Source organism: Myotis myotis, unplaced genomic scaffold (assembly GCF_014108235.1).
Source record: "Myotis myotis isolate mMyoMyo1 unplaced genomic scaffold, mMyoMyo1.p scaffold_m19_p_3, whole genome shotgun sequence".
NCBI classification, from domain to species: domain Eukaryota; kingdom Metazoa; phylum Chordata; class Mammalia; order Chiroptera; family Vespertilionidae; genus Myotis; species Myotis myotis.
This window is the reverse complement of record NW_023416335.1, coordinates 165,423,125-165,441,598: the sequence shown is the minus strand read 5'-3', so window position 1 is coordinate 165,441,598 and position 18,474 is coordinate 165,423,125. Positions and strand designations below refer to the sequence as shown.

The 18,474-nt window shown below is 45.2% G+C and overlaps 1 protein-coding gene across 1 annotated transcript; it reads left to right on the top strand.

The window, feature by feature from the left end:
- Positions 1-402: 402 nt before the first annotated feature.
- Positions 403-2,701, top strand: CCDC184 (coiled-coil domain containing 184). Its single transcript, XM_036301114.1, has one exon. The coding sequence runs from the start codon at positions 855-857 to the stop codon at positions 1,437-1,439; it is 585 nt and encodes a 194-aa protein (XP_036157007.1). The 5' UTR covers positions 403-854; the 3' UTR covers positions 1,440-2,701.
- The last annotated feature ends 15,773 nt before the right edge of the window (positions 2,702-18,474 follow it).

The following is an 18,474-nucleotide window of genomic DNA, read 5'->3' as shown; positions in this document are numbered from 1 at the left end:
ACCCTCTCTGCTTTCCTCCCAACCGCTGGAGGACAGAGAAGCAAGACTGGGCTCTAGCGCCATCCTCTGAGAAAGGATTCCGAGCAAGTTAAAAGCCTACCAAGGCAGTCGCGCTCAGTATCTAGCACCCCAACGCGGGGAGGGACCCCCCTCTCCGGACCCGGGTGTATGCAGTGCACGGCTCTCCTGCTTTCCTAATAAATGCTGCAGCCACGCGCACTTTCCAGCCCCAGCGGAGGCCACTGCAGCGCCCTCTCCGCTCCCGCCCCACCCGCTCGCTCAGACACCAGAGCCCACTGCAGCTTCCCAGCCACGCGCCCTTCTCCTCCACTTCCTGCTTGCCTTGGAGACACACGTCATTGACGTGCCATGCGTCGCCTTGGAAACGGGAGCATCCGCGGCTGGGAGACCCGCCCCTGCCGCTCCAGCCACACTCGCGGTTAATCGCCGAGGGGAGTCCCGAACCCGACCCGCCGCGGGTCTCGGCCTCGCCCCGGCCCCTTCGCAAACGCTTCTGTGACCCAGGGACTCAGCGAGCACTTGCTGCTCGTGGCGCCCAGAGGGCGCGCGGACGCGGGCGCAGCCGTAGAGGCGAGGCGGGGCAGGCGCTTTCGCCCCGGGGTGAGCGGGACGGACGCCGCCCGGTCCGGTCCCCGTCCCGCGGGCTCTTCCCCGGATCCTGCCGCGCCCTCCGCCCGGATTCACCTTCTCACGTCGGCTCCCCGCCCCTCTCGGAAGCCTCCTCTCACCTCGGCTCCTCCCCGTCCCTCCGGGGACCTCTCCCCTCCCTCCGCCCCACTCGGGAGGCCGGGCTGGACCTGCCCCAGAGCGGCCACCACCGCCTCTGCCACCCCATGGAGGACGGTCTGCTGGAGATCATGACCAAGGACGGCGGCGACCTGCCGGCGCCTCTGGAGGTGTCCGCCGTGCCGGCCGTGGGGGACGTGATCGCCGGCGAGTACAACGGCGGCATGAAAGAACTCATGGAGCACCTGAAGGCCCAGCTGCAGGCCCTGTTTGAGGACGTGCGGGCCATGCGGGGGGCCCTGGACGAGCAGGCCTCGCACATCCAGGTGCTCTCGGACGACGTGTGCGCCAACCAGCGGGCCATCGTCTCCATGTGCCAGATCATGACCACTGCGCCCCGCCAGGGCGGCCTGGGCGTGGTCGGCGGCCACGGGAGCTTCCCGGGCGCCCCCCAAGAGCCCGAGACCCCTCCGCCTGGGATGGAGGACAGCGGTTTGCTGGATCGCGACCCCGAGGACGAGGAGGACGACGATGAAGAAAAGGAAATGCCCCGCTCCTCCACACCCACGAGTCCCTTTGAGCGCGCCGACAGCCCCTGCGCTGGTCTCCTTGGGGGGGACGGGCCACTTGTGGAGTCCCTGGATCTCCCCGATATTACCCTGCTGCAGCTGGAGGGCGAGGCCTCCCTGTGAGGGGACTCCCAGGGGCACCGCTTTCCCGAGCTGGCGTTGGGTTTCCGAGTGCATGACGCGAGTGGACTGAACAAGCGCGGTGCAGCACGCTTCACTTCTACCGCTGCTCTGTGGATCAGGCAGAGAGAGAGAGAGAGAAAGACACTCCTTGAGGAAGGATTTATAGGGTGAAGGACTTTGGGAGCATCGAGAATTCTTTCTGCCTAACCAAGCGAGAGACGTAGCAAACTGCAGAAAGGTGAGGTTCCGGGAGAGGATGCGCTCATCTCTGGACTCCCATCCATCCCCTCCCCTGTCCTTCCGCCCCCACCCCAGCCAACAGGAGAACCCCTGAATTGTGTAAATAAAACTCTGCTTTTTCTATTCTGAAAAAGGACTTATCCAGGACTATGGCAAATCGTCTCCAACGATTTACCTAGAAATTAAAGAATTGGGGTATTCTGTTCTGGCAACAGAAAATTTCCCCTTCAGCTGAAATCCAAGATATTCAGCGCTCTGCAGAAGCCTCTCCCCTCACAGATCTTTGTGGCTGCTGATTGGTAAAGGAAGCTTGAGGAGGGAACTGCAGCCCTAGAAATCTAGGAGAATGGGGTTCCCAGGGCCCCTGGGCTGGCAGGAGCTGACTATGAATGTGCATGAAGACAAAGTAGCTCAACCTCTCTAGGATTTTGCATGCAGAGCGGATCCTGCTTTGTCGCTGACTACATCTGGAATTGCTTTTTCCACTCGCTGGGACTTAGAGAACAAAGAGCCGGTTCACAGGCAGAGACTTGGGGGTGCTCAGCAACAGCCCAGATTTAGGGGACATTTGAGGGACTTTTGGGGGCCACAGCCAAAAACTGTCTCTCTCCTGGCTACACCCGCTTAACTTCAGTTCCTTTTCCTGTCAATATGTCCCTGCCCTCTGCCTCTCGGTCTTGCCTCCATTATGTCTTGTGTGTGTTATGTGTGTCCACTTGTGTAGTAGTATGTGAGCCCTGAGGGGCAGGGCTTGTGGCTCTGGTGTTAGGTTCAGGGGGCTTCAGACCCTTCTATGAGCCCCAGGCTGTCATGGCGCTTTCCCCTCTCCTTCCCCCTTTCCCCCCACAACCAGGGCATGGAGCATGTGGCTGTCCTGAGGTTCTTAACTGATGTGCCTCCCTCCCATCTCCTCCAGTGGTGACTTTGTGTGCCCTTCCTCCTTCTCTGTGTATTCCTTCTCAATGCTTTTCTTGGTGTTAATCTTAATAAAGAGGCGTCATCCCCCGCCTTGCTGACTGGTACCAAGGGGATGTCAGGGTTGGGCTTAGTGGGAACTGCAGGGACCATGCCTTCCCTCCTCTCTCCTTGCTTCTAATTCCAAGGAGTTGACCATACCTGCCCTCATCAGGGCATGCATTGCCCACTCTACCTGCTCTCCCTTCCATCCTGGACGGTGACCTCCAACTGGTTTGGGAAAGGATAGGGTACGTGTTAAGACTCCCAAACCAACAAGGATTTTTAGTAGCCAGAACTCCAGATGTGCAAGAGACCTCTTTTCAATGAAGTGCCTAGCCCCTGAGTCCTCGAATGGCATGATGCCTGTTTCATGGGAGGGTTGGGGAGGGGGATTGTTTGGGAGGGATTGCTGGGGATCTCTGTGAGCAGAGTGACACATCACAAAGGAAACTGCAATAACTGCCTCAGGCCTCTAGTGGGGAATGCCTTACCCCAGGGAGCGCAGACTGACATGAGCTCTAGTCAGCTCCCTGGGCAATGGGGATTTCCCAAGGCTGTCCCAAACAAAATTTAGAAGGATGAGCTGGGTTGGTGTGTGTGTGTGTGTGTGTGTGTGTGTGTGTGTGTGTGTGTGTGTGTGTGTTCTTGCTGCTGGTTGCTGTGGAGAGGCGGAAAAAGCACTGGATCTGGGCTTGAATGTCAGTTCCGACACTGAATGATTGCCTGAGACTTAGGACAAAAAGTTTGGGGGGAGGAAAATGTCTAAGGCTCCTGGGAATTCTGTGCAAATGTTAGTTTTCTTATATGTAGTTCTCTTGGAATGGAGAGGGGGCTGTGATGACTGACTCCTCTGGGAAAACAAAACTACCTGGGGAAGGTTCTAGAAGTTCTCTGTATAATCTTTTCTTAAGAGCTCTTATCCTTCAGGATCATCAAGTAAAGGGGATAGTAAGATTCTGACATGGACCTTTTTGTCACAAATGTCATACAGTTATGGGCCGAAAAGGTCTTCAGGGCTAGTTCTGTACACACAGGATGACCAGAGGAAGCCCCGAATTGTACAGTGTTTGGGGAGTGTGGGCTGGAGCCTTTAAGGAGGGCAGCTAAAGTATATTCGTGGGGAAGTATCCCTGGGAAGAGGCTGGAAATGGGATCCTATTAACATTCCAGTATTTAGTACCATTAACAACAATGATAGCTATCCTTTATTAAGCCCTTACTGTCTGCTAGACACTGCCCAATTTTATCTCCCAACCACTATATGAAGTAGGCACTACTATTATTTTCACTTAACAGTTCCAGAAACATACTCCAAGACTTGCTCATGGTCACACTGCTAGCACTTGGCAAAACCAAGACATCAAGAACCCTAGATTGGAACCATGTTGCTAATTGCTCTTCGGAAGTCTAAGAGTCCTGGAAAGGAGATACTGTTAGTCACATTTTTATCTTCTCAGTTGGAACAAGAAATTGCAGCTCAGGTTTTGGTTAGTGACCCTTCTCAGAGTCCAGTGAATAATACAGTAATGACACCAAAAAGATGGCCTTTTAGACCCTCCCCTTGAGAGGAAGATGTTCATGCTCCCAGACACTCCCTGCCACAGCTCTATTTTTGTGCCTTTCTTGTTCCCTGTAACTCAGATTCTTCAGAGTCTAACATGAATCTCAACGCAGCATAGAATCAATCTCTGTACAAAGTTCAGGTTGAGCCCTGTAACCCTTGACTCCATTTTGGCTCCCCTTCCTATGCCCACTGTCATAAATAGGTTATTAGTTCCTTAGCTCAGGGCCTCTTAGAAGTTCTCCATCTATTCCTTCCAAGTCCAGATAATAAAAATCTCCCCAGGAAAAGCAAGTCTTCACTTTCTTCGGTCACCTGCACCAGCATCTAATAGGGATCCAGCACAGGTTGGTCTCCCACCTCCTCCTTCCTCCCTATTCCCCACTCACCTCTTGCATTTCTCCTTTGAATGGTCCTAATTAGTGAGTTTCAGGTGTGATTCCTAGCCTGGGACACATGGATGGGGTCACTATTGAACTTCAGGGGATCATAGCCCCTTGAAATTGAATGCAAAACTCATGTAATTATGAAAACTCTCTAGAGAGAAGATCTATTATTTAAACTTAATTATTAAAGAGAAGAATTAAGTTTAAAAATAAGAATCACTGAGCTAAAGGGTAATGAAACTTTTTTTTTTTTACTCAAAAAATACCAAAGAAGAAATGATTCTGTCTGAACTGGTGCTGTATTGAACTGGCAATATGCCCTTCCCTCCTGTGGCCTCCAGAGTGTTTCCACTGAATTGAAATGTTCACATGAATCTGATTACTCACAGCCTACTAAACAAATTCAAGTTATATTGGCACCCATTAGAATGTGCTAAGGATCTTCTAATACTTTCACTCTGCCAGAGCACTGCTGATACATAGAAGTGAGGAAATAGTCCCCTCCATAGCTTTGTGCTGCACTTCATGTCTGGGCCCAACACAACACGGAGTGTGATTCATCACAGTTCTTTCAGTTTCTGGCACTCCTGTCTCTCAATGGTCTAAGGGAAATCTCTCAGGGTTAGCTCAGTTTCAAAACACAAACACATACAACTATGTAGAAATATGCTATAACTCTAGCCTGGTACAACTAAAATCTGCTCTAGAGAAACAGTTATTTCTCAAAGACTTGCAAACTTCCCTCCTACATAAATCTGCAGGTTTTAAAAAATATATTTTTTAATACATTTTTAAAAATTGATTTCAGAGAGGAAAGGTGAAGTAGAAAGAGATAGAAACATCAATGATGAGAGAGAATCATCAATCGATGGCTGCCTCCTGCACACTCCCTACTGGGGATCGAGCCCAGTGCCCTCACCCAGAATTGAACCACGACCTTCTGGTTCACAGGTTGATGCTCAACCACTGAGGCACACCCGCTAGGCTAAATCTGCAGTGTTAGGTGTGGCCTCAGTAGCACCACAGAGTAGGGTCTCTGCTTGATACATATAATGAAATGGCTTACCCAGAAATTTTCTCAGAAATAAGGAACAGTTCTTTCCCAAACATATTTATGTCTATATTCCTTGCAAGACAGAAAACTGCTTGCATCTTTGAAAAGGCAGGTTTTCCTAATCATCTTTCCCAATCTACATGCCTAGGAATAGAAATTCAACCAAGATACTCAGCTACAGTAAAAAATGATATAGGACAAAAAGAGTATCGACTCTTTTAACCCAGCTACCATCCCCCTCTCCACTTTCATCCTCTCCCCCCTCCTCCTCCCTTCTAGAATGTTTCCAGAGGTGAATTCCCTCAGAGAAGCACAACCTTTCTGCTTGGAAGTGCTGTGCTCATAGAGCAGCGGTTCTCAACCTGTGGGTTGCAACCCCTTTGGGGGTCGAATGACCCTTTCACAGGGGTCACCTAAAACCATCGGAAAACACATATATAATTACATAATTGTTTTTGTGATTAATCACTATGCTTTAATTATGTTCAATTTGTAACAATGAAAATACATCCTGCATATCAGATATTTACACTACGATTCATAACAGTAGCAAAATTACAGTTATGAAGTAGCAACGAAAATAATTTTATGGTTGGGGGTCACCACAACATGGGGATCTGTATTAAAGAGTCGCGGCATTAGGAAGGTTGAGAACCACTGTGAGGGAAGCCTGCTCTGTAAATAATGCTGTAATGGTGCCACCTGGTGAAGAACAGAAACATTACAAGGGGACCCTCCAAGTGAATTTATGCCTTTCAATTCGGTGAGGACAACCAAATGCTTACTAAAGGCCTGGCTGTCTGCCAAGTAGTGGGTGGTGGGGACAGAAGAGGAAATTAAATAAATAAAATGTATTTGAACAATATAACAACCAATTGTAATAAACTGGTCTCCTCCAGCCTTTTACACACCTATAATCCTAAAGATTATTCTTCCTAAACACACACAGCTCTGAGAATTTGTTCTCAGAAATGTCCCCTTTATATCCTGAATTAAATATAAAATCCAGTGGTTGGGGGAAGTCAAAGTCTTCCCTAGTAAGGCCTGGCATACCTTTTAGACATACATTTCATTTCCCAGGTACATTTTCTAGCCCCTGTCTCATCAATTGGAAGCCCATATCATCCAATCAGCTGTAAATGATTCCCAGGGATATCCCAGCTCTTTTAATCTCTGGATAAGTGGACTGGATGAGGCCCCCTAGCCCTTGACTTTATTTCTCTTAGTCTTCCCAAGTGCCGTCAGAAATAAATCTCTCATCCAGAAAAGGAACTTCTGCGGCCTTGGTCATCGGCACCAGCGTCTCAGAGGGACAAGGCTGCTTTTCCCTCTTCCCGCTTTTATGCTGCCTGGAAATAGGAAAGCCCCAGAAATAGCATGCAAGGCTTTTTATCATGAATGTGTGCTTTTCTTTCTAGGAATAGGGTTCATAGATTTCATCAAATTCCTAAGTCTATAAAGCCAAAGAGTTAACAAACTCTGTAGTCCAAATATGCTATTCACCATTTCCCAGAAATGCCCACTTTTCTGATCTGATTTTTTGCTCATTCTCTTTATTCTTCCTACTCCATTCCATCTCTGCCTGTTGGAATCCTACCCGCTCTTTGGTTCTTCGAGGTCCTCTCAACTGCCACTTCCTTCATGGAGCCTTTTCTAATGTGATCTCTTCCTCCTTTAAATGCCCAAATCTTTTTGTTTGTACCTCTTTTGGGGACAATTACTATATACTTTCTTTACTTCTATTATTCTTTATGTGCTTGTTATTCCCCCTTCCAGATTATTAATATCTTGAGAGATGGAACTGCTTTTCTCATTTTTATAGTCTCTGAAGCCCTTATTTTATTGACTTTAAGGCACCATTGATTGTGTGGCACATCACTATTTTAGAAAATAAATTAAGGAAAAAATACTGCCAATTAAGCTATTGCTATACTTATATTTTACAATTTCACTCTTATTTAACAGTTCATTCAGATTTATTTTTATTATCACTACAATGCACATAAATTTAACTGAACGCCATTATGGTATTCTTATAATTTCCTTATATTGAGCCCAACACTTCTGAATTACTTATTGATTCAGAGTTGTTGATATCTGTACTTCTCCATGCATTCATATTTTCTGGGTCATTATCCTGTATAATAAAAGCCTAATATGCTAAGAGTCCGACCGATCGTTCAACAGTTCGACCAGTCACTATGATGTGCACTGACCACCAGGGGGCAGATGCTCCGACCGGTAGGTTAGCTTGCTGCTGGGTCCAGCCTATTGGGACTGGGCTAGATGGGGCTGGACACGCCCTGGGGCCCTCCCAAGGTCCCTCCCAGGCTGATCATGCACCAGTGGGGTCCCTCAGCCTGGCCTGCACCCTCTCGTAAGCAATCTGCTTGGGGGATGTCAGAGAGCCGGTTTCGGCCCGATCCCCTCAGGCCAGGCCGAGGGACCCCACCAGGCCTCTAGCAGTATTAATAAAGCAGCATTTCTTAGAAAGAGCTCCACTATTTTCTCTGGGAATTTCTTCCAGGCCACAACACCTATTCTGTGCGTTTTAAAGCCGGGATTTTTAAAATCTTGCCAGAAAGTGTTCAAGGAAGATGTTCACACAAGAAGCAAGTCTAATATTCCTTCAAATGGTCTTTATTTTTTTATTTTTTTTTAAATATATTTTATTGATTTTTTACAGAGAGGAAGGGAGAGAGATAGAGAGTTAGAAACATCGATGAGAGAGAAACATCGATCAGCTGCCTCCTGCACATCTCCCACTGGGGATACGCCCGCAACCCAGGTACATGCCCCTGACCGGAATCGAACCTGGGACCCTTCAGTCCGCAGGCCGACGCTCTATCCACTGAGCCAAACCAGTTTCAGCCCTTCAAATGGTCTTTAAATGGTTAATTAATTAAATGAAACATCAAGAGATTATAATTTTCCATCATGCCACATAGAATAACAACTAGGCCCAGGCATGTACAGGCAATGAATGACAACTCTGTCATAACTGCTGCTTGGCCAACAAGAATTGTAAGCTGAATTGATTATTATTTATGATATATCCCATTTCAGAGATGTTAAAATGTGGATGGTGGGGATGTCTGGAATCAATTAAATGAGCAGCAAGGGACCTTTCTCATAAACAGAAAATAGGTACTTAATTGAGTCATAAATATATCAATGAAAAATTACAGGACTTTAGAGCTAAGAATAAACCTCTTAGAATCTTCAAAAATGCCATTGCTGAAAGAAACTTTAGTGATGCTGATATAGCCATTTTATATATAACTCAGATGTCTGAAGAGACTTCCCATATCTCAGAGATCTGATTAATTTGTTCCAAATTCAATTTCCAAAATCTGGGAATTCCACAGCATTTCATACAATTTCTACAATGTCCCATGTTTGGTTTTGCTTTTGTTTCCCTCTGTATGCACACCCGAGTCCATGCAAACTGCCTCCGCTGACTCCTTACCATCTCTAGGTCACATGAAACAGCCCTTTCACTGGTTTCAATAAGGAATATAGCCCTACTAGGCATTTTTAAAGCTTTGCTGTAGACTTAATTTTAAAAATAAGAGAGGGGAATGATCACAAGGAAAGTTCCCATTGAAGACTTTATGCCTTTCACAGGCTCTTTCACCCTATCCTTCCTATACTCTCTTCCTCCTGCCTACTCCAAGAAAGTGAACAAATTCTTTCTCTTACTCCAAGAAAAATAGTTTCTCTCACATTTAATTCCCTGGGTGGGGGAAATTTACCTTATTTATACCAGTTTATTTACAAATAGTAATATATATATACATATATATATAATATTATTAAAAACATAGCCTTCTTCTAAGAGGATTTACAGTGAATATTTCATTGCATATATTTAAAGAAATAGATGGGGTGACTTACCCAAGGTTGCGTAGTTGATGACAGCATTAGGACCAGAACTCTGTCTGAATTACATAGATCAGTGGGTTCCCCTCCTATTAAATGGTACTGCACCTTACTCTGCTAGAAGTGATTACAGTATGCTAAGGAAAGCTTAGGGTGGCTTGGATTCAGCTTTGGGAATGAAAAGGGAAAGCCAACATTTCTTTTAGAGCAGACAAACAATTCTACAAGCATGGTGATAAAAGACATCCTAGAAGGGAACCATGAATGAGTCAATCCGCCAGCAAATATTTACCACCTGCCTACTGTCTCAGGAGAGGGATGAGGCACTGGGGCAGACTCCAATAAATCGTGGTACCTGCCCTGAGTTGGGACAGAGTGCTTTTCAGAATATTGTTTTCTGTTAGCATTGTTAACGAAATTAAAAGCACTTTAATTTTAAAATGGGAATGGTGTGTGTGTACTGGGGACCACGAGGTGGGGATGACAAGATGAAATGGAGAGGACAAAAGTTTAAAAAATGCTGAAAAACTCCACAAAATTCTATGTTACAGAAGACATCAAGTGTGACATTGGGAGAAAAGCAGCAGCAGAGGTGGTATCCTGTAATTCTCTGGAAAAAAGTAAGTAGAAAGGGATTGGGGGGGGGGGGAGTACTTATCGCCTCTATACCAATGCACAGACTACAGAAAGAAACAAATAGAACTTGAGACTTTATATAATGAGAAAATAAAAACTCACAGAAATAAAGAAACTTGGAAGGATGGGAGTCATGCCTGAACCATGCAATGAAAAAAGGTGCTGTACATTGTTCCAGAGAAACAGACCTGGGTTCTTATGTAGACTGGGAAAGAACTGAGGATTGTGTGGCACACGCCATATGTTTGTGGGGAACTTTCTTCTGAGACAGAGCAGCTTCTTTGCTGTGATCTACAAAAAGTCAGCCCTTGCACTCAGCATGTCCAAAATTTAAAAAGAAAAGGGAAAAGGGCAGGGAGGAAAGGAAGGAAAGCGACAGAAGTAAGTAAGTAGGAGGAATAAAATAAAAACAAAAGAAAATAATGGAAGGAAAGTCAGAGTAGCACATTACATCACAAAGAGTCTTATATGGGATTATATATCCTTGAGAGTGGAAACTAGAAAGGAATTATTTAGGTGAAGATAAAAGAGAAGAAAAGAAGTTATATCATTGTAAAAATCTGTTAGAATCTGCAAAACATAAGCTGGATTATAGGTCCCAGGAACAAATAGATGAAATTAGTGCAAAGCCAAGTTCTAGGAGTGAAGGGAGCATTGATTTAATGTATATAATCCTTCAGAAGGAAAGGGATGGCAGAGCGGAGCTGCAATTCTGGATCTAATTCTGACCCATAAGATGGAATTGATCAGTAAAATGGGAGTGAGGAAAATCTTGAGAGAAAGTAACTATGCCATTTTGGTTCTTCCTGATAGTCAAGGGGATAAGGTGACAGATACAAGAAGACTGACTTCAAAGAGTTAAAAGATATAATTTTCATAGCCTGAAACTCTACGGGGGGGAAAGGCTCAAGGAAGATGGGATTCTCTTAAAAATGAAATTCAGCCTTAACTGGTTTGGCTCAGTGGATAGAGCATCAGCCTGTGGACTGAAGGGTCCCAGGTTCGATTCCGGTCAAGGGCATGTACCTTGGTTTCGGGTGCATCCCCAGTGGGGGGTGTACAGGAGGCAGCTGAGCGATGTTTCTCTTTCATCGATGTTTCTAACTCTCTATCCCTCTCCCTTCCTCTCTGTAACAAATCAATAAAATATATTTTTAAAAACATGAAATTCAGCCCTGACCAGTTTGGCTCAGTGGACAGAGCGTCAGCCTGCGGACAGAAAGGTCCCAGGTTCAGTTCCGGTCAAGGGCATGTACCTTGGTTATGGGCACATCCCCAGTAGGGGGTGTGCAGGAGGCAGCTGATCGATGTTTCTCTCTCATTGATGTTTCTAACTCTCTATCCCTCTCTCTTCTTCTCTGTAAAAAATCAATAAAATATATTTTTTAAAAAATTGAAATTCAGTTAGTGCAATCACTTTGACATCCAATGAGGAGGAGTGGATGGAATGACTACAGGGACCTCTCCAGTGAACTCAGATTTAGAGATGCCAGGCAGATACAGGCATATCTAAGAGTGTAGTGGACATATTTCAACACTTTCAAAAGCACAAACCAAAAGGCAAAACTGAGGAATTTGATTAAAAAACAAAGATTTATATTCTGTTAAAGGAACCAGAGACAATGCTAGTAAGCAGATGGTAGAATGAAGAAAATATTTGCTTTGTCTAAAACTGACAAGTATGTAACATCATCCTAGAATATACATGGAACTCCTGCAGTTGAACAGGAAAAAGACACCAACTCAATCGGAAAAAAAAGTGCAAAATAAATCAACAGGCAACTTATAGAATAGGAAAAAGCTAATATGCAATGGAAATTTAATCAAAACAATTAGTAATCAAATGCAAATTAAACCAATAATGAGATATCAATTTACAACAAAATTAGAAATCTAGATCATTACAAATGTTTTCAGGAATGTGGAAATATAGAATCTTGTACTGTTGAAGACTGTTCCACCACTTCTGGGAAGCAATCTGGCATTATTTGGGCACATTAAAAAGATTCATACACTAGAGCAGCGGTTCTCAACCTGTGGGTCGCGACCCCTTTAGGGGTCGAACGACCCTTTCACAGGGGTCACCTAAGACCATCGGAAAACACATATATAATTACATATTGTTTTTGTGATTAATCACTATGCTTTAATTATGTTCAATTTGTAACAATGAAATTGTGGGTCACCACAACATGATGAACTTTATTAAAGGGTTGCGGCATTAGGAAGGTTGAGAACCACTGCACCAGAGCCAAGCAATGCCTTTCCTACGTAATACAAAACAAATTATTTACAAATTCAGAAGAGGCCAATACAAGGATGCTCTTGCAGGGTTATTTGTAGTGCCATGGAGATGGAGGCGATGTGTGTGCTCATCACCGGAGGAGTGGGTGGGTACCAGGTGATGGGTACATCATGGAATACTAGATATCAATGTGAAGTAACAGATTGAATGTCAGCATCTGGCAGTAGGGATGGAGATGAAAAAGAGTACTTAGTGAAAAAAACTAAGAATGAGACATAGCTTGGAATACATTTAAAAATAGATGCCTACTAAACAACTTTTCTGAGAACATATTTAAACAGAAATAACACATGAAGCACATAGGAAAATTGCCTCTTGTGGGGGGGGGGCAGTGGTGATGGGAGTGGAGATAAAGGGTATAAAGATTAAAAAGAAAAAGAAATGAAGACATAAAACAAGAGGGCCTTTCCTTGCAGGGACCAATGATGGTGTGTCATGAACTGAAGAGTATGATTATCTCAATCCTTTGAGGTACAAAATGTTCAAAATAGCATAGCAACACAAACACAAATAGAACCTGAATAGAATAGCACTTTAGAAGAGGGAAAACTGGAATGAGGAAAACTTGCAAAAATACTGACAGCGAAATGGGTTTGTTATTCCCAATAAGAAGTACAAAGGACAGATAAGTATGGGCACATGAGGTGCTGTTTACAATTGGAAGGGAGAAAGTAACATTTTAGAGGCGCTGATTTAGATGTTTGAAACACTTTATCTAATTTAATCCTCAAAACCACATTGAGGTAGATATTATCTTAGTTAAGATTATTTGGTTGCAAGAAATAAAAACCCATGGAGGAAAAAAAGTTTATTGTAAGGATGTAAGTTTATCTCACAAAACCCAAAAGCAAGAATGCAGCTGGGTCGCCCAGGCTGACCGAAACCAGGGCAGCCATTATCTCAGGCTCTTTGGAGATATGGTCTTTTATCTCTGCTTCCCTCTGCCCTCTGACTTCAACCTATTTTTCTTGCCTGCCAACGTTATGTGTTTTTTCACATACATGGAAAAAGATAACTGCTCCATAGCTTGAGTGTCTGCCTGTTCCAGCCCAGGAATGACTACCCCCACTGCATACCAATTCCATATTCCCAGGAAAGAGGACTTAATTGATCCAGCTTACCTGCATTGATTGTGGTGGTGGTGGAGGGTGGCATCTCATGGTACTAACTTGGTTGCCAGGGTTCACCCCTGTCGTAGGAGAAGAGGTTTCTTGGAGAATGGGCTGTGTGCCGTCACATTCTCTAAAATGTCCACCACAGCTAATTGGATTGTGGAACTTTTGCCAAATGAATGAATGACATGAGACATAGTTTTGTCTAACTTGAAAGCCGGTGCTCTTTCTCCTACATCATGTAGCCTTCCAAACGATTCCATCTGAGATAACCGTTTCCATTACCTCAGTAACAGAGAATGTCCTGTCTAAGGATATTCCCAGGAAACAGATGGCATGCTCAAATTAGGATAGTTTGAGGAGAGTTTAACAAAGGATTCTTTACAAAGGTGTGGGCAGGGGGTAGGAAAATCACACCAGGAATACACTACCCTAAATCTCATGTTATAGAAACTAAGCCTGAAAAGGTCTTAGGAGATGGTGGTTCCAGAACTTAGACAGAGAGAACTATCCTAGGTTGGGTTCATTTCCCATAATTTTGACCTGGGCTGTGGTAACCCTAGAGTCTGGTCTCACACCTTCCAAACACAGGTAATGGGAGATGGTGGTTCCAGAACTTAGAAATACTTAGGAGAATTAGGCAAAGAGGGCCAGCTGACAGGAGCTGAGATCTTAGCTAAAGGGACGCAAGTGAGCTTGCCACAACCCCCACAGGGAAAGAAACAGAGAATTAAGTACCCAACCTCATACTACTCCTGCCTTTTGATCTTTGGCCAATGCTACTCATTGATGGAACCCAACAGAAGGCCAGAGATAAGGGAATCTGTTAACATGATCCATGCAGGTCAGCCTCTCAAGCCCAGAGCTAGATGAAGAGGGTAAGGAATTAACCTGAAGAGGCAAACAGATATCTAGGTCTTTAGACTGGAAAATAAAAATAAGATTGGAAGTCCAAAAAGATGAGATTTTTAAGAGTGCTCCTACAGGCTCTACATGTTTAATTTTTATGTCCTGGGTAAACTATATTTCTATATATTTAAACTCAGTATTTCTGCTGAAGTCACTAATAATAGGTTCCTCAAGGGCTTCCTTGAGGGTTCAGGGCTCTGGACACTCCCTCTCCTCTTCTAAGGGAACAGTTTTGCTTTTATTTGGTTTAAGGCTTCATTAAAGAAGTAGCGCTACAGCGCCTCCTATGGCCAGATACTGTGCTAAGGACTAAAAGATGAAACGAACTAGTGGGGAAGACAGAGGAGTAACAAGAGTACACAGTGGTAGGACAACCCACAGGTTCTGAAGGGAACTCAAAGAACCCAGAAAGGGGAAGGGGTCCAGGAAGGCTTTGTGGAGTGCATAACCGGCAGGGGGCGGTAGGGAAGCTCAAGGGACATTCTGTTATCCGAAAGAGGGAAGAGGAGCCCAACAATTACATAATTCGCTGTAAGGGGCGCTGTCTCCTGGAAAGAGCTAGGCCAGGGATCCGTAGACAAGGGTGGGAGCTATGGTGACTCGATGTGATTGGCAAGATCTCTGCTCAGGCTGGCCTCCAGCCTTGCTCCGCCCCATCCCATCCCATCCTCCGCCAAAGGGGCCGGGCATTTCAACAATTCCACTCCGGGGGGAGGGGCGGGGGGGATCCCAAGCCCGGTGTCCGCTCTGCCACGGGGGAGGGGGACTGCCCAGTCTCCCAAAATAGCTGGTTTCCCTGAGGTGGTCGGGTTAGCGCATTCCGCCCGGGCCGGGCGGGGCGGCCAAGGAGAAGGCTCCCATTGGTTGCCACGGCGGTGATCCGAGAGGCCGTGCAAGGCTGATTGGCCGCAGATGCCTAGCGCAGACAGCGTCCCCTCCTCCCCGGGTTGTAACTGGGTCAGGGCCCACCGCCTCTTGGGTAGTTTGGTAGCTCGGATCGTGGGAATGAAAAGGGACTGCGAAGGGACGCGCCTTTCAGGGTAGCTTCCAGTTTTTTATTGCATGGGTTTTCCCACCCTTGTGGGCTCTTTGCGTACCTCCCGGGGCCTGGAACAGGGGCAGCTGCTGGGGCAAGGGAGACGCGTCCAGGGCAGCGGCTTCCCCTGCGCGAGCTGACACCCCCCACTCCTACCCCCCGCCCCGCCCCCGCGTCCGTTCCTGTATGGCGGGAGTCCAGGACCTTGAACCAGAAAGTGCTCGCCCTTGAGAAGTTGTAGGTCACAAAGCCTGATTTTCCAGCACCCCCGTCCCTATTCACCCCCTCTCCTCCACCACCATCCACCTCGAATGCAACATTTTAAGGACGAACCAGGCAGTTCTCGTCCCCGGCTTCTAAACCCTATTCCCCAATTTTCCACCTTACAATTCACTGCTTATTCTTTAAGGCTTGGTTCTAATATCACCTTATCGGTACAAAGCCGGCCCCATTTTTCGGGGCAGTTATTCGATTACCTCCTTAGGAGTGCCAGGTTTGGAACGGGTGCCCCAGTTAGAATTGCAGCGGTGCCCTTTGAAATGCCTCTGTGAGCCTCAGTTTTGCATCTCAAAATGAAGGTGATGTTAGTACTTGGAGGGTTTTGTTACGATTAAATGTAAAGCTGTTAGAACGTAAGTGTTTAATAAATGTAAGCTGCTGTCATTATCTCCCCCCCCCCCCCCATGTACTTTGTGTAGGCCTCATAACATTTGCCTTAGTATTACGGTTGTCTTTGTCTACTCTATTAGACTTGGAGCTTAAAGTTAGACCTGTGTCTTGTTCATGATGCCAACATAAAACAAAGCCTGGCAAATGTATGCTATGAAATTATTTCTCATAAAACTTTTTAAAGAGCACCTCTTCTCCTTTTCCTATACTCTCTTTTTCTTTCTTCACCTTTTTCTTTTAAAGGCTCGTTGAGACAGGAATTTTCAATCTTGAAGAAGAAGCTGAGATCCAAGGGGCAAGAGTAAGCACCTCTTTGGTTCTCCATGGTGACCAAGTTCTTAGTAACATCCTCCTTTCCATGTGACTAAACTTCAGGCAGGTGGTTTCTTGACTATGGGCTCCTGACCTCCCTTTCCTCAGAGCATTTACTTACACAGTCATTGCAAATCCTTTCTATGATCCTTTGAAATGTATACAAGTCTCCTTAAAAGCCTCTTACTAGTTTTGAGACCCAGGGAATGTCTTTCTCAAGGACTGGGGACCATTCCTTTGAAATGTAATCCTCAAGGAAGATAGCACGCCAATTCCCTAGTCTCTGTGGGAGGGTGAGAGCCTAACTTCAGTGGGCACCTTTCTCCAAATTTTGAAACAACCTCCTGTGAACTTACTTTTCCTTTAGGTAAGATCAGTCATCACACACAGGTGGCCTAAGAACCCCCCCCCCCCCCCCCCCCCACACACACACAGAGCTCTAAAAATTTCCCCAGCAGAGTTGAGTTCAATCTCCTATTGCAATAGTCTTAAGCCTTTCTTGCCTATTTAACCTTGCCTGGTGTAATTTTTCTTGGATAATGGAAATCTTTAGGTTCTGTGCTTATTGTTTCTTCTCAATTACAGTGATGTCTCATTTCTTCCACCTCTCTAAGAAATCAACTTAATGTCAACTCTGTTCCTCACATATCCTCTGATATCTAGAGATTCACCAATTTGGACTCAAAAGATAAAGCTTTGTGGAATAAAGGTACTGCTTTAAGTCATTGCAGAGGGTAGTATGTGATATGAGGATGCGGATAGCGTAGTACATCTATTTGAGGGCATCCTAAATGAGGTGCATTCATCTTATGGAAGTGGTGCCAGAAAATAAAGAACAGGACTATTCCCTTTTCTTTCCTAACTGTTTTTGAAAGGCGCATGAGAAAGATGTAGTTTTCAAAGAAAGAGAACAGCTAAGAACGTAATACTCCCTGAAGGGATGCTAGGTTTGGTTAAGGAGAGAAGCTAGAGGAAACCAGAGAGGTCAGGGCTGCAAATAGATAGGCTTCTTCAATGCTGGAGGTCACGTAGAGAGATATTCTTTAAAGTACAGGGAATGAAATGGATCCATTTAAGATGAGGAGGTAAGGTGGGATAGAATTGAGTTGGGATGACATGAAAGATGATTGAGCAAAAGGAAGGCAATAGGGAGAGGGGAGTTAATTTGGGGTATGAATAACAGGGAAACAGGTAGTCTGAGAAGCTTGTTAGAGGCACTTAACACTTGGATGTAAAGGGAAATATCAAGCATAAATAAATTACTTTACTTAAAGAAACTAAAGGATTTAGACACACTGGCCTCTCCCACTTGCCCTTCCCCAAACAACACACAAGCATAAATAAGTTGAATGCAATGTTGGCAATTTAATGCTGCCACAAATTCTCTCTCAAGGGCTAGTGGAGGGCAAGAAGATAGACTTCAAGCTGGTGACCCTTAGTTTTTCTTTTTCTTCTTTTCTCTAACTGACCTTTCTTAATGTCAAGTCTGTCCCCTAATTCTCTTTTTCTTAGTTCTTCCCCTATTTTTCTCATATAGGAGCAGGGTAGATGAGAGAATATTCAGAATATGAGATTGGATGTGAGAAAGAAAAGCAGACTGAAGTGATAAATTAAAAGAGAAAAAAAGTCTACTCCTAAATGTATATGCAAAATGCAGGCTGGGAATAGCATGTCAAAGTACTATCCAAATACAGTGAAATGGAATTAAGTGCACTTATGTATTTATCAGATCCTATTGGAGAACTTAGAAGAAGAAAAAACCTCAGGAAATTATCAAATTCTCCCGAGGAAAGTCCAAGAGAAAACAATGCTTGAAATGAAATCAGGTAGAGGAGCATTAGACATCAATAGGTTCTTCCAGGTCTGATGCTAGCAGAAAGGAAGCTATGAATGTCCTTTCTTGGAGCCTTTCAGCATTGGAGAGTTACCCTCCTGTCAGGGCTAAAGGAGGGAGTTTCCCCTCCAGGGTCTTCCAG

Excerpts from the sequence above, each read along its gene's own strand:
- CCDC184 (XM_036301114.1), top strand. The coding sequence starts at position 855 with ATGGAGGACGGTCTGCTGGAGATCATGACCAAGGACGGCGGCGACCTG.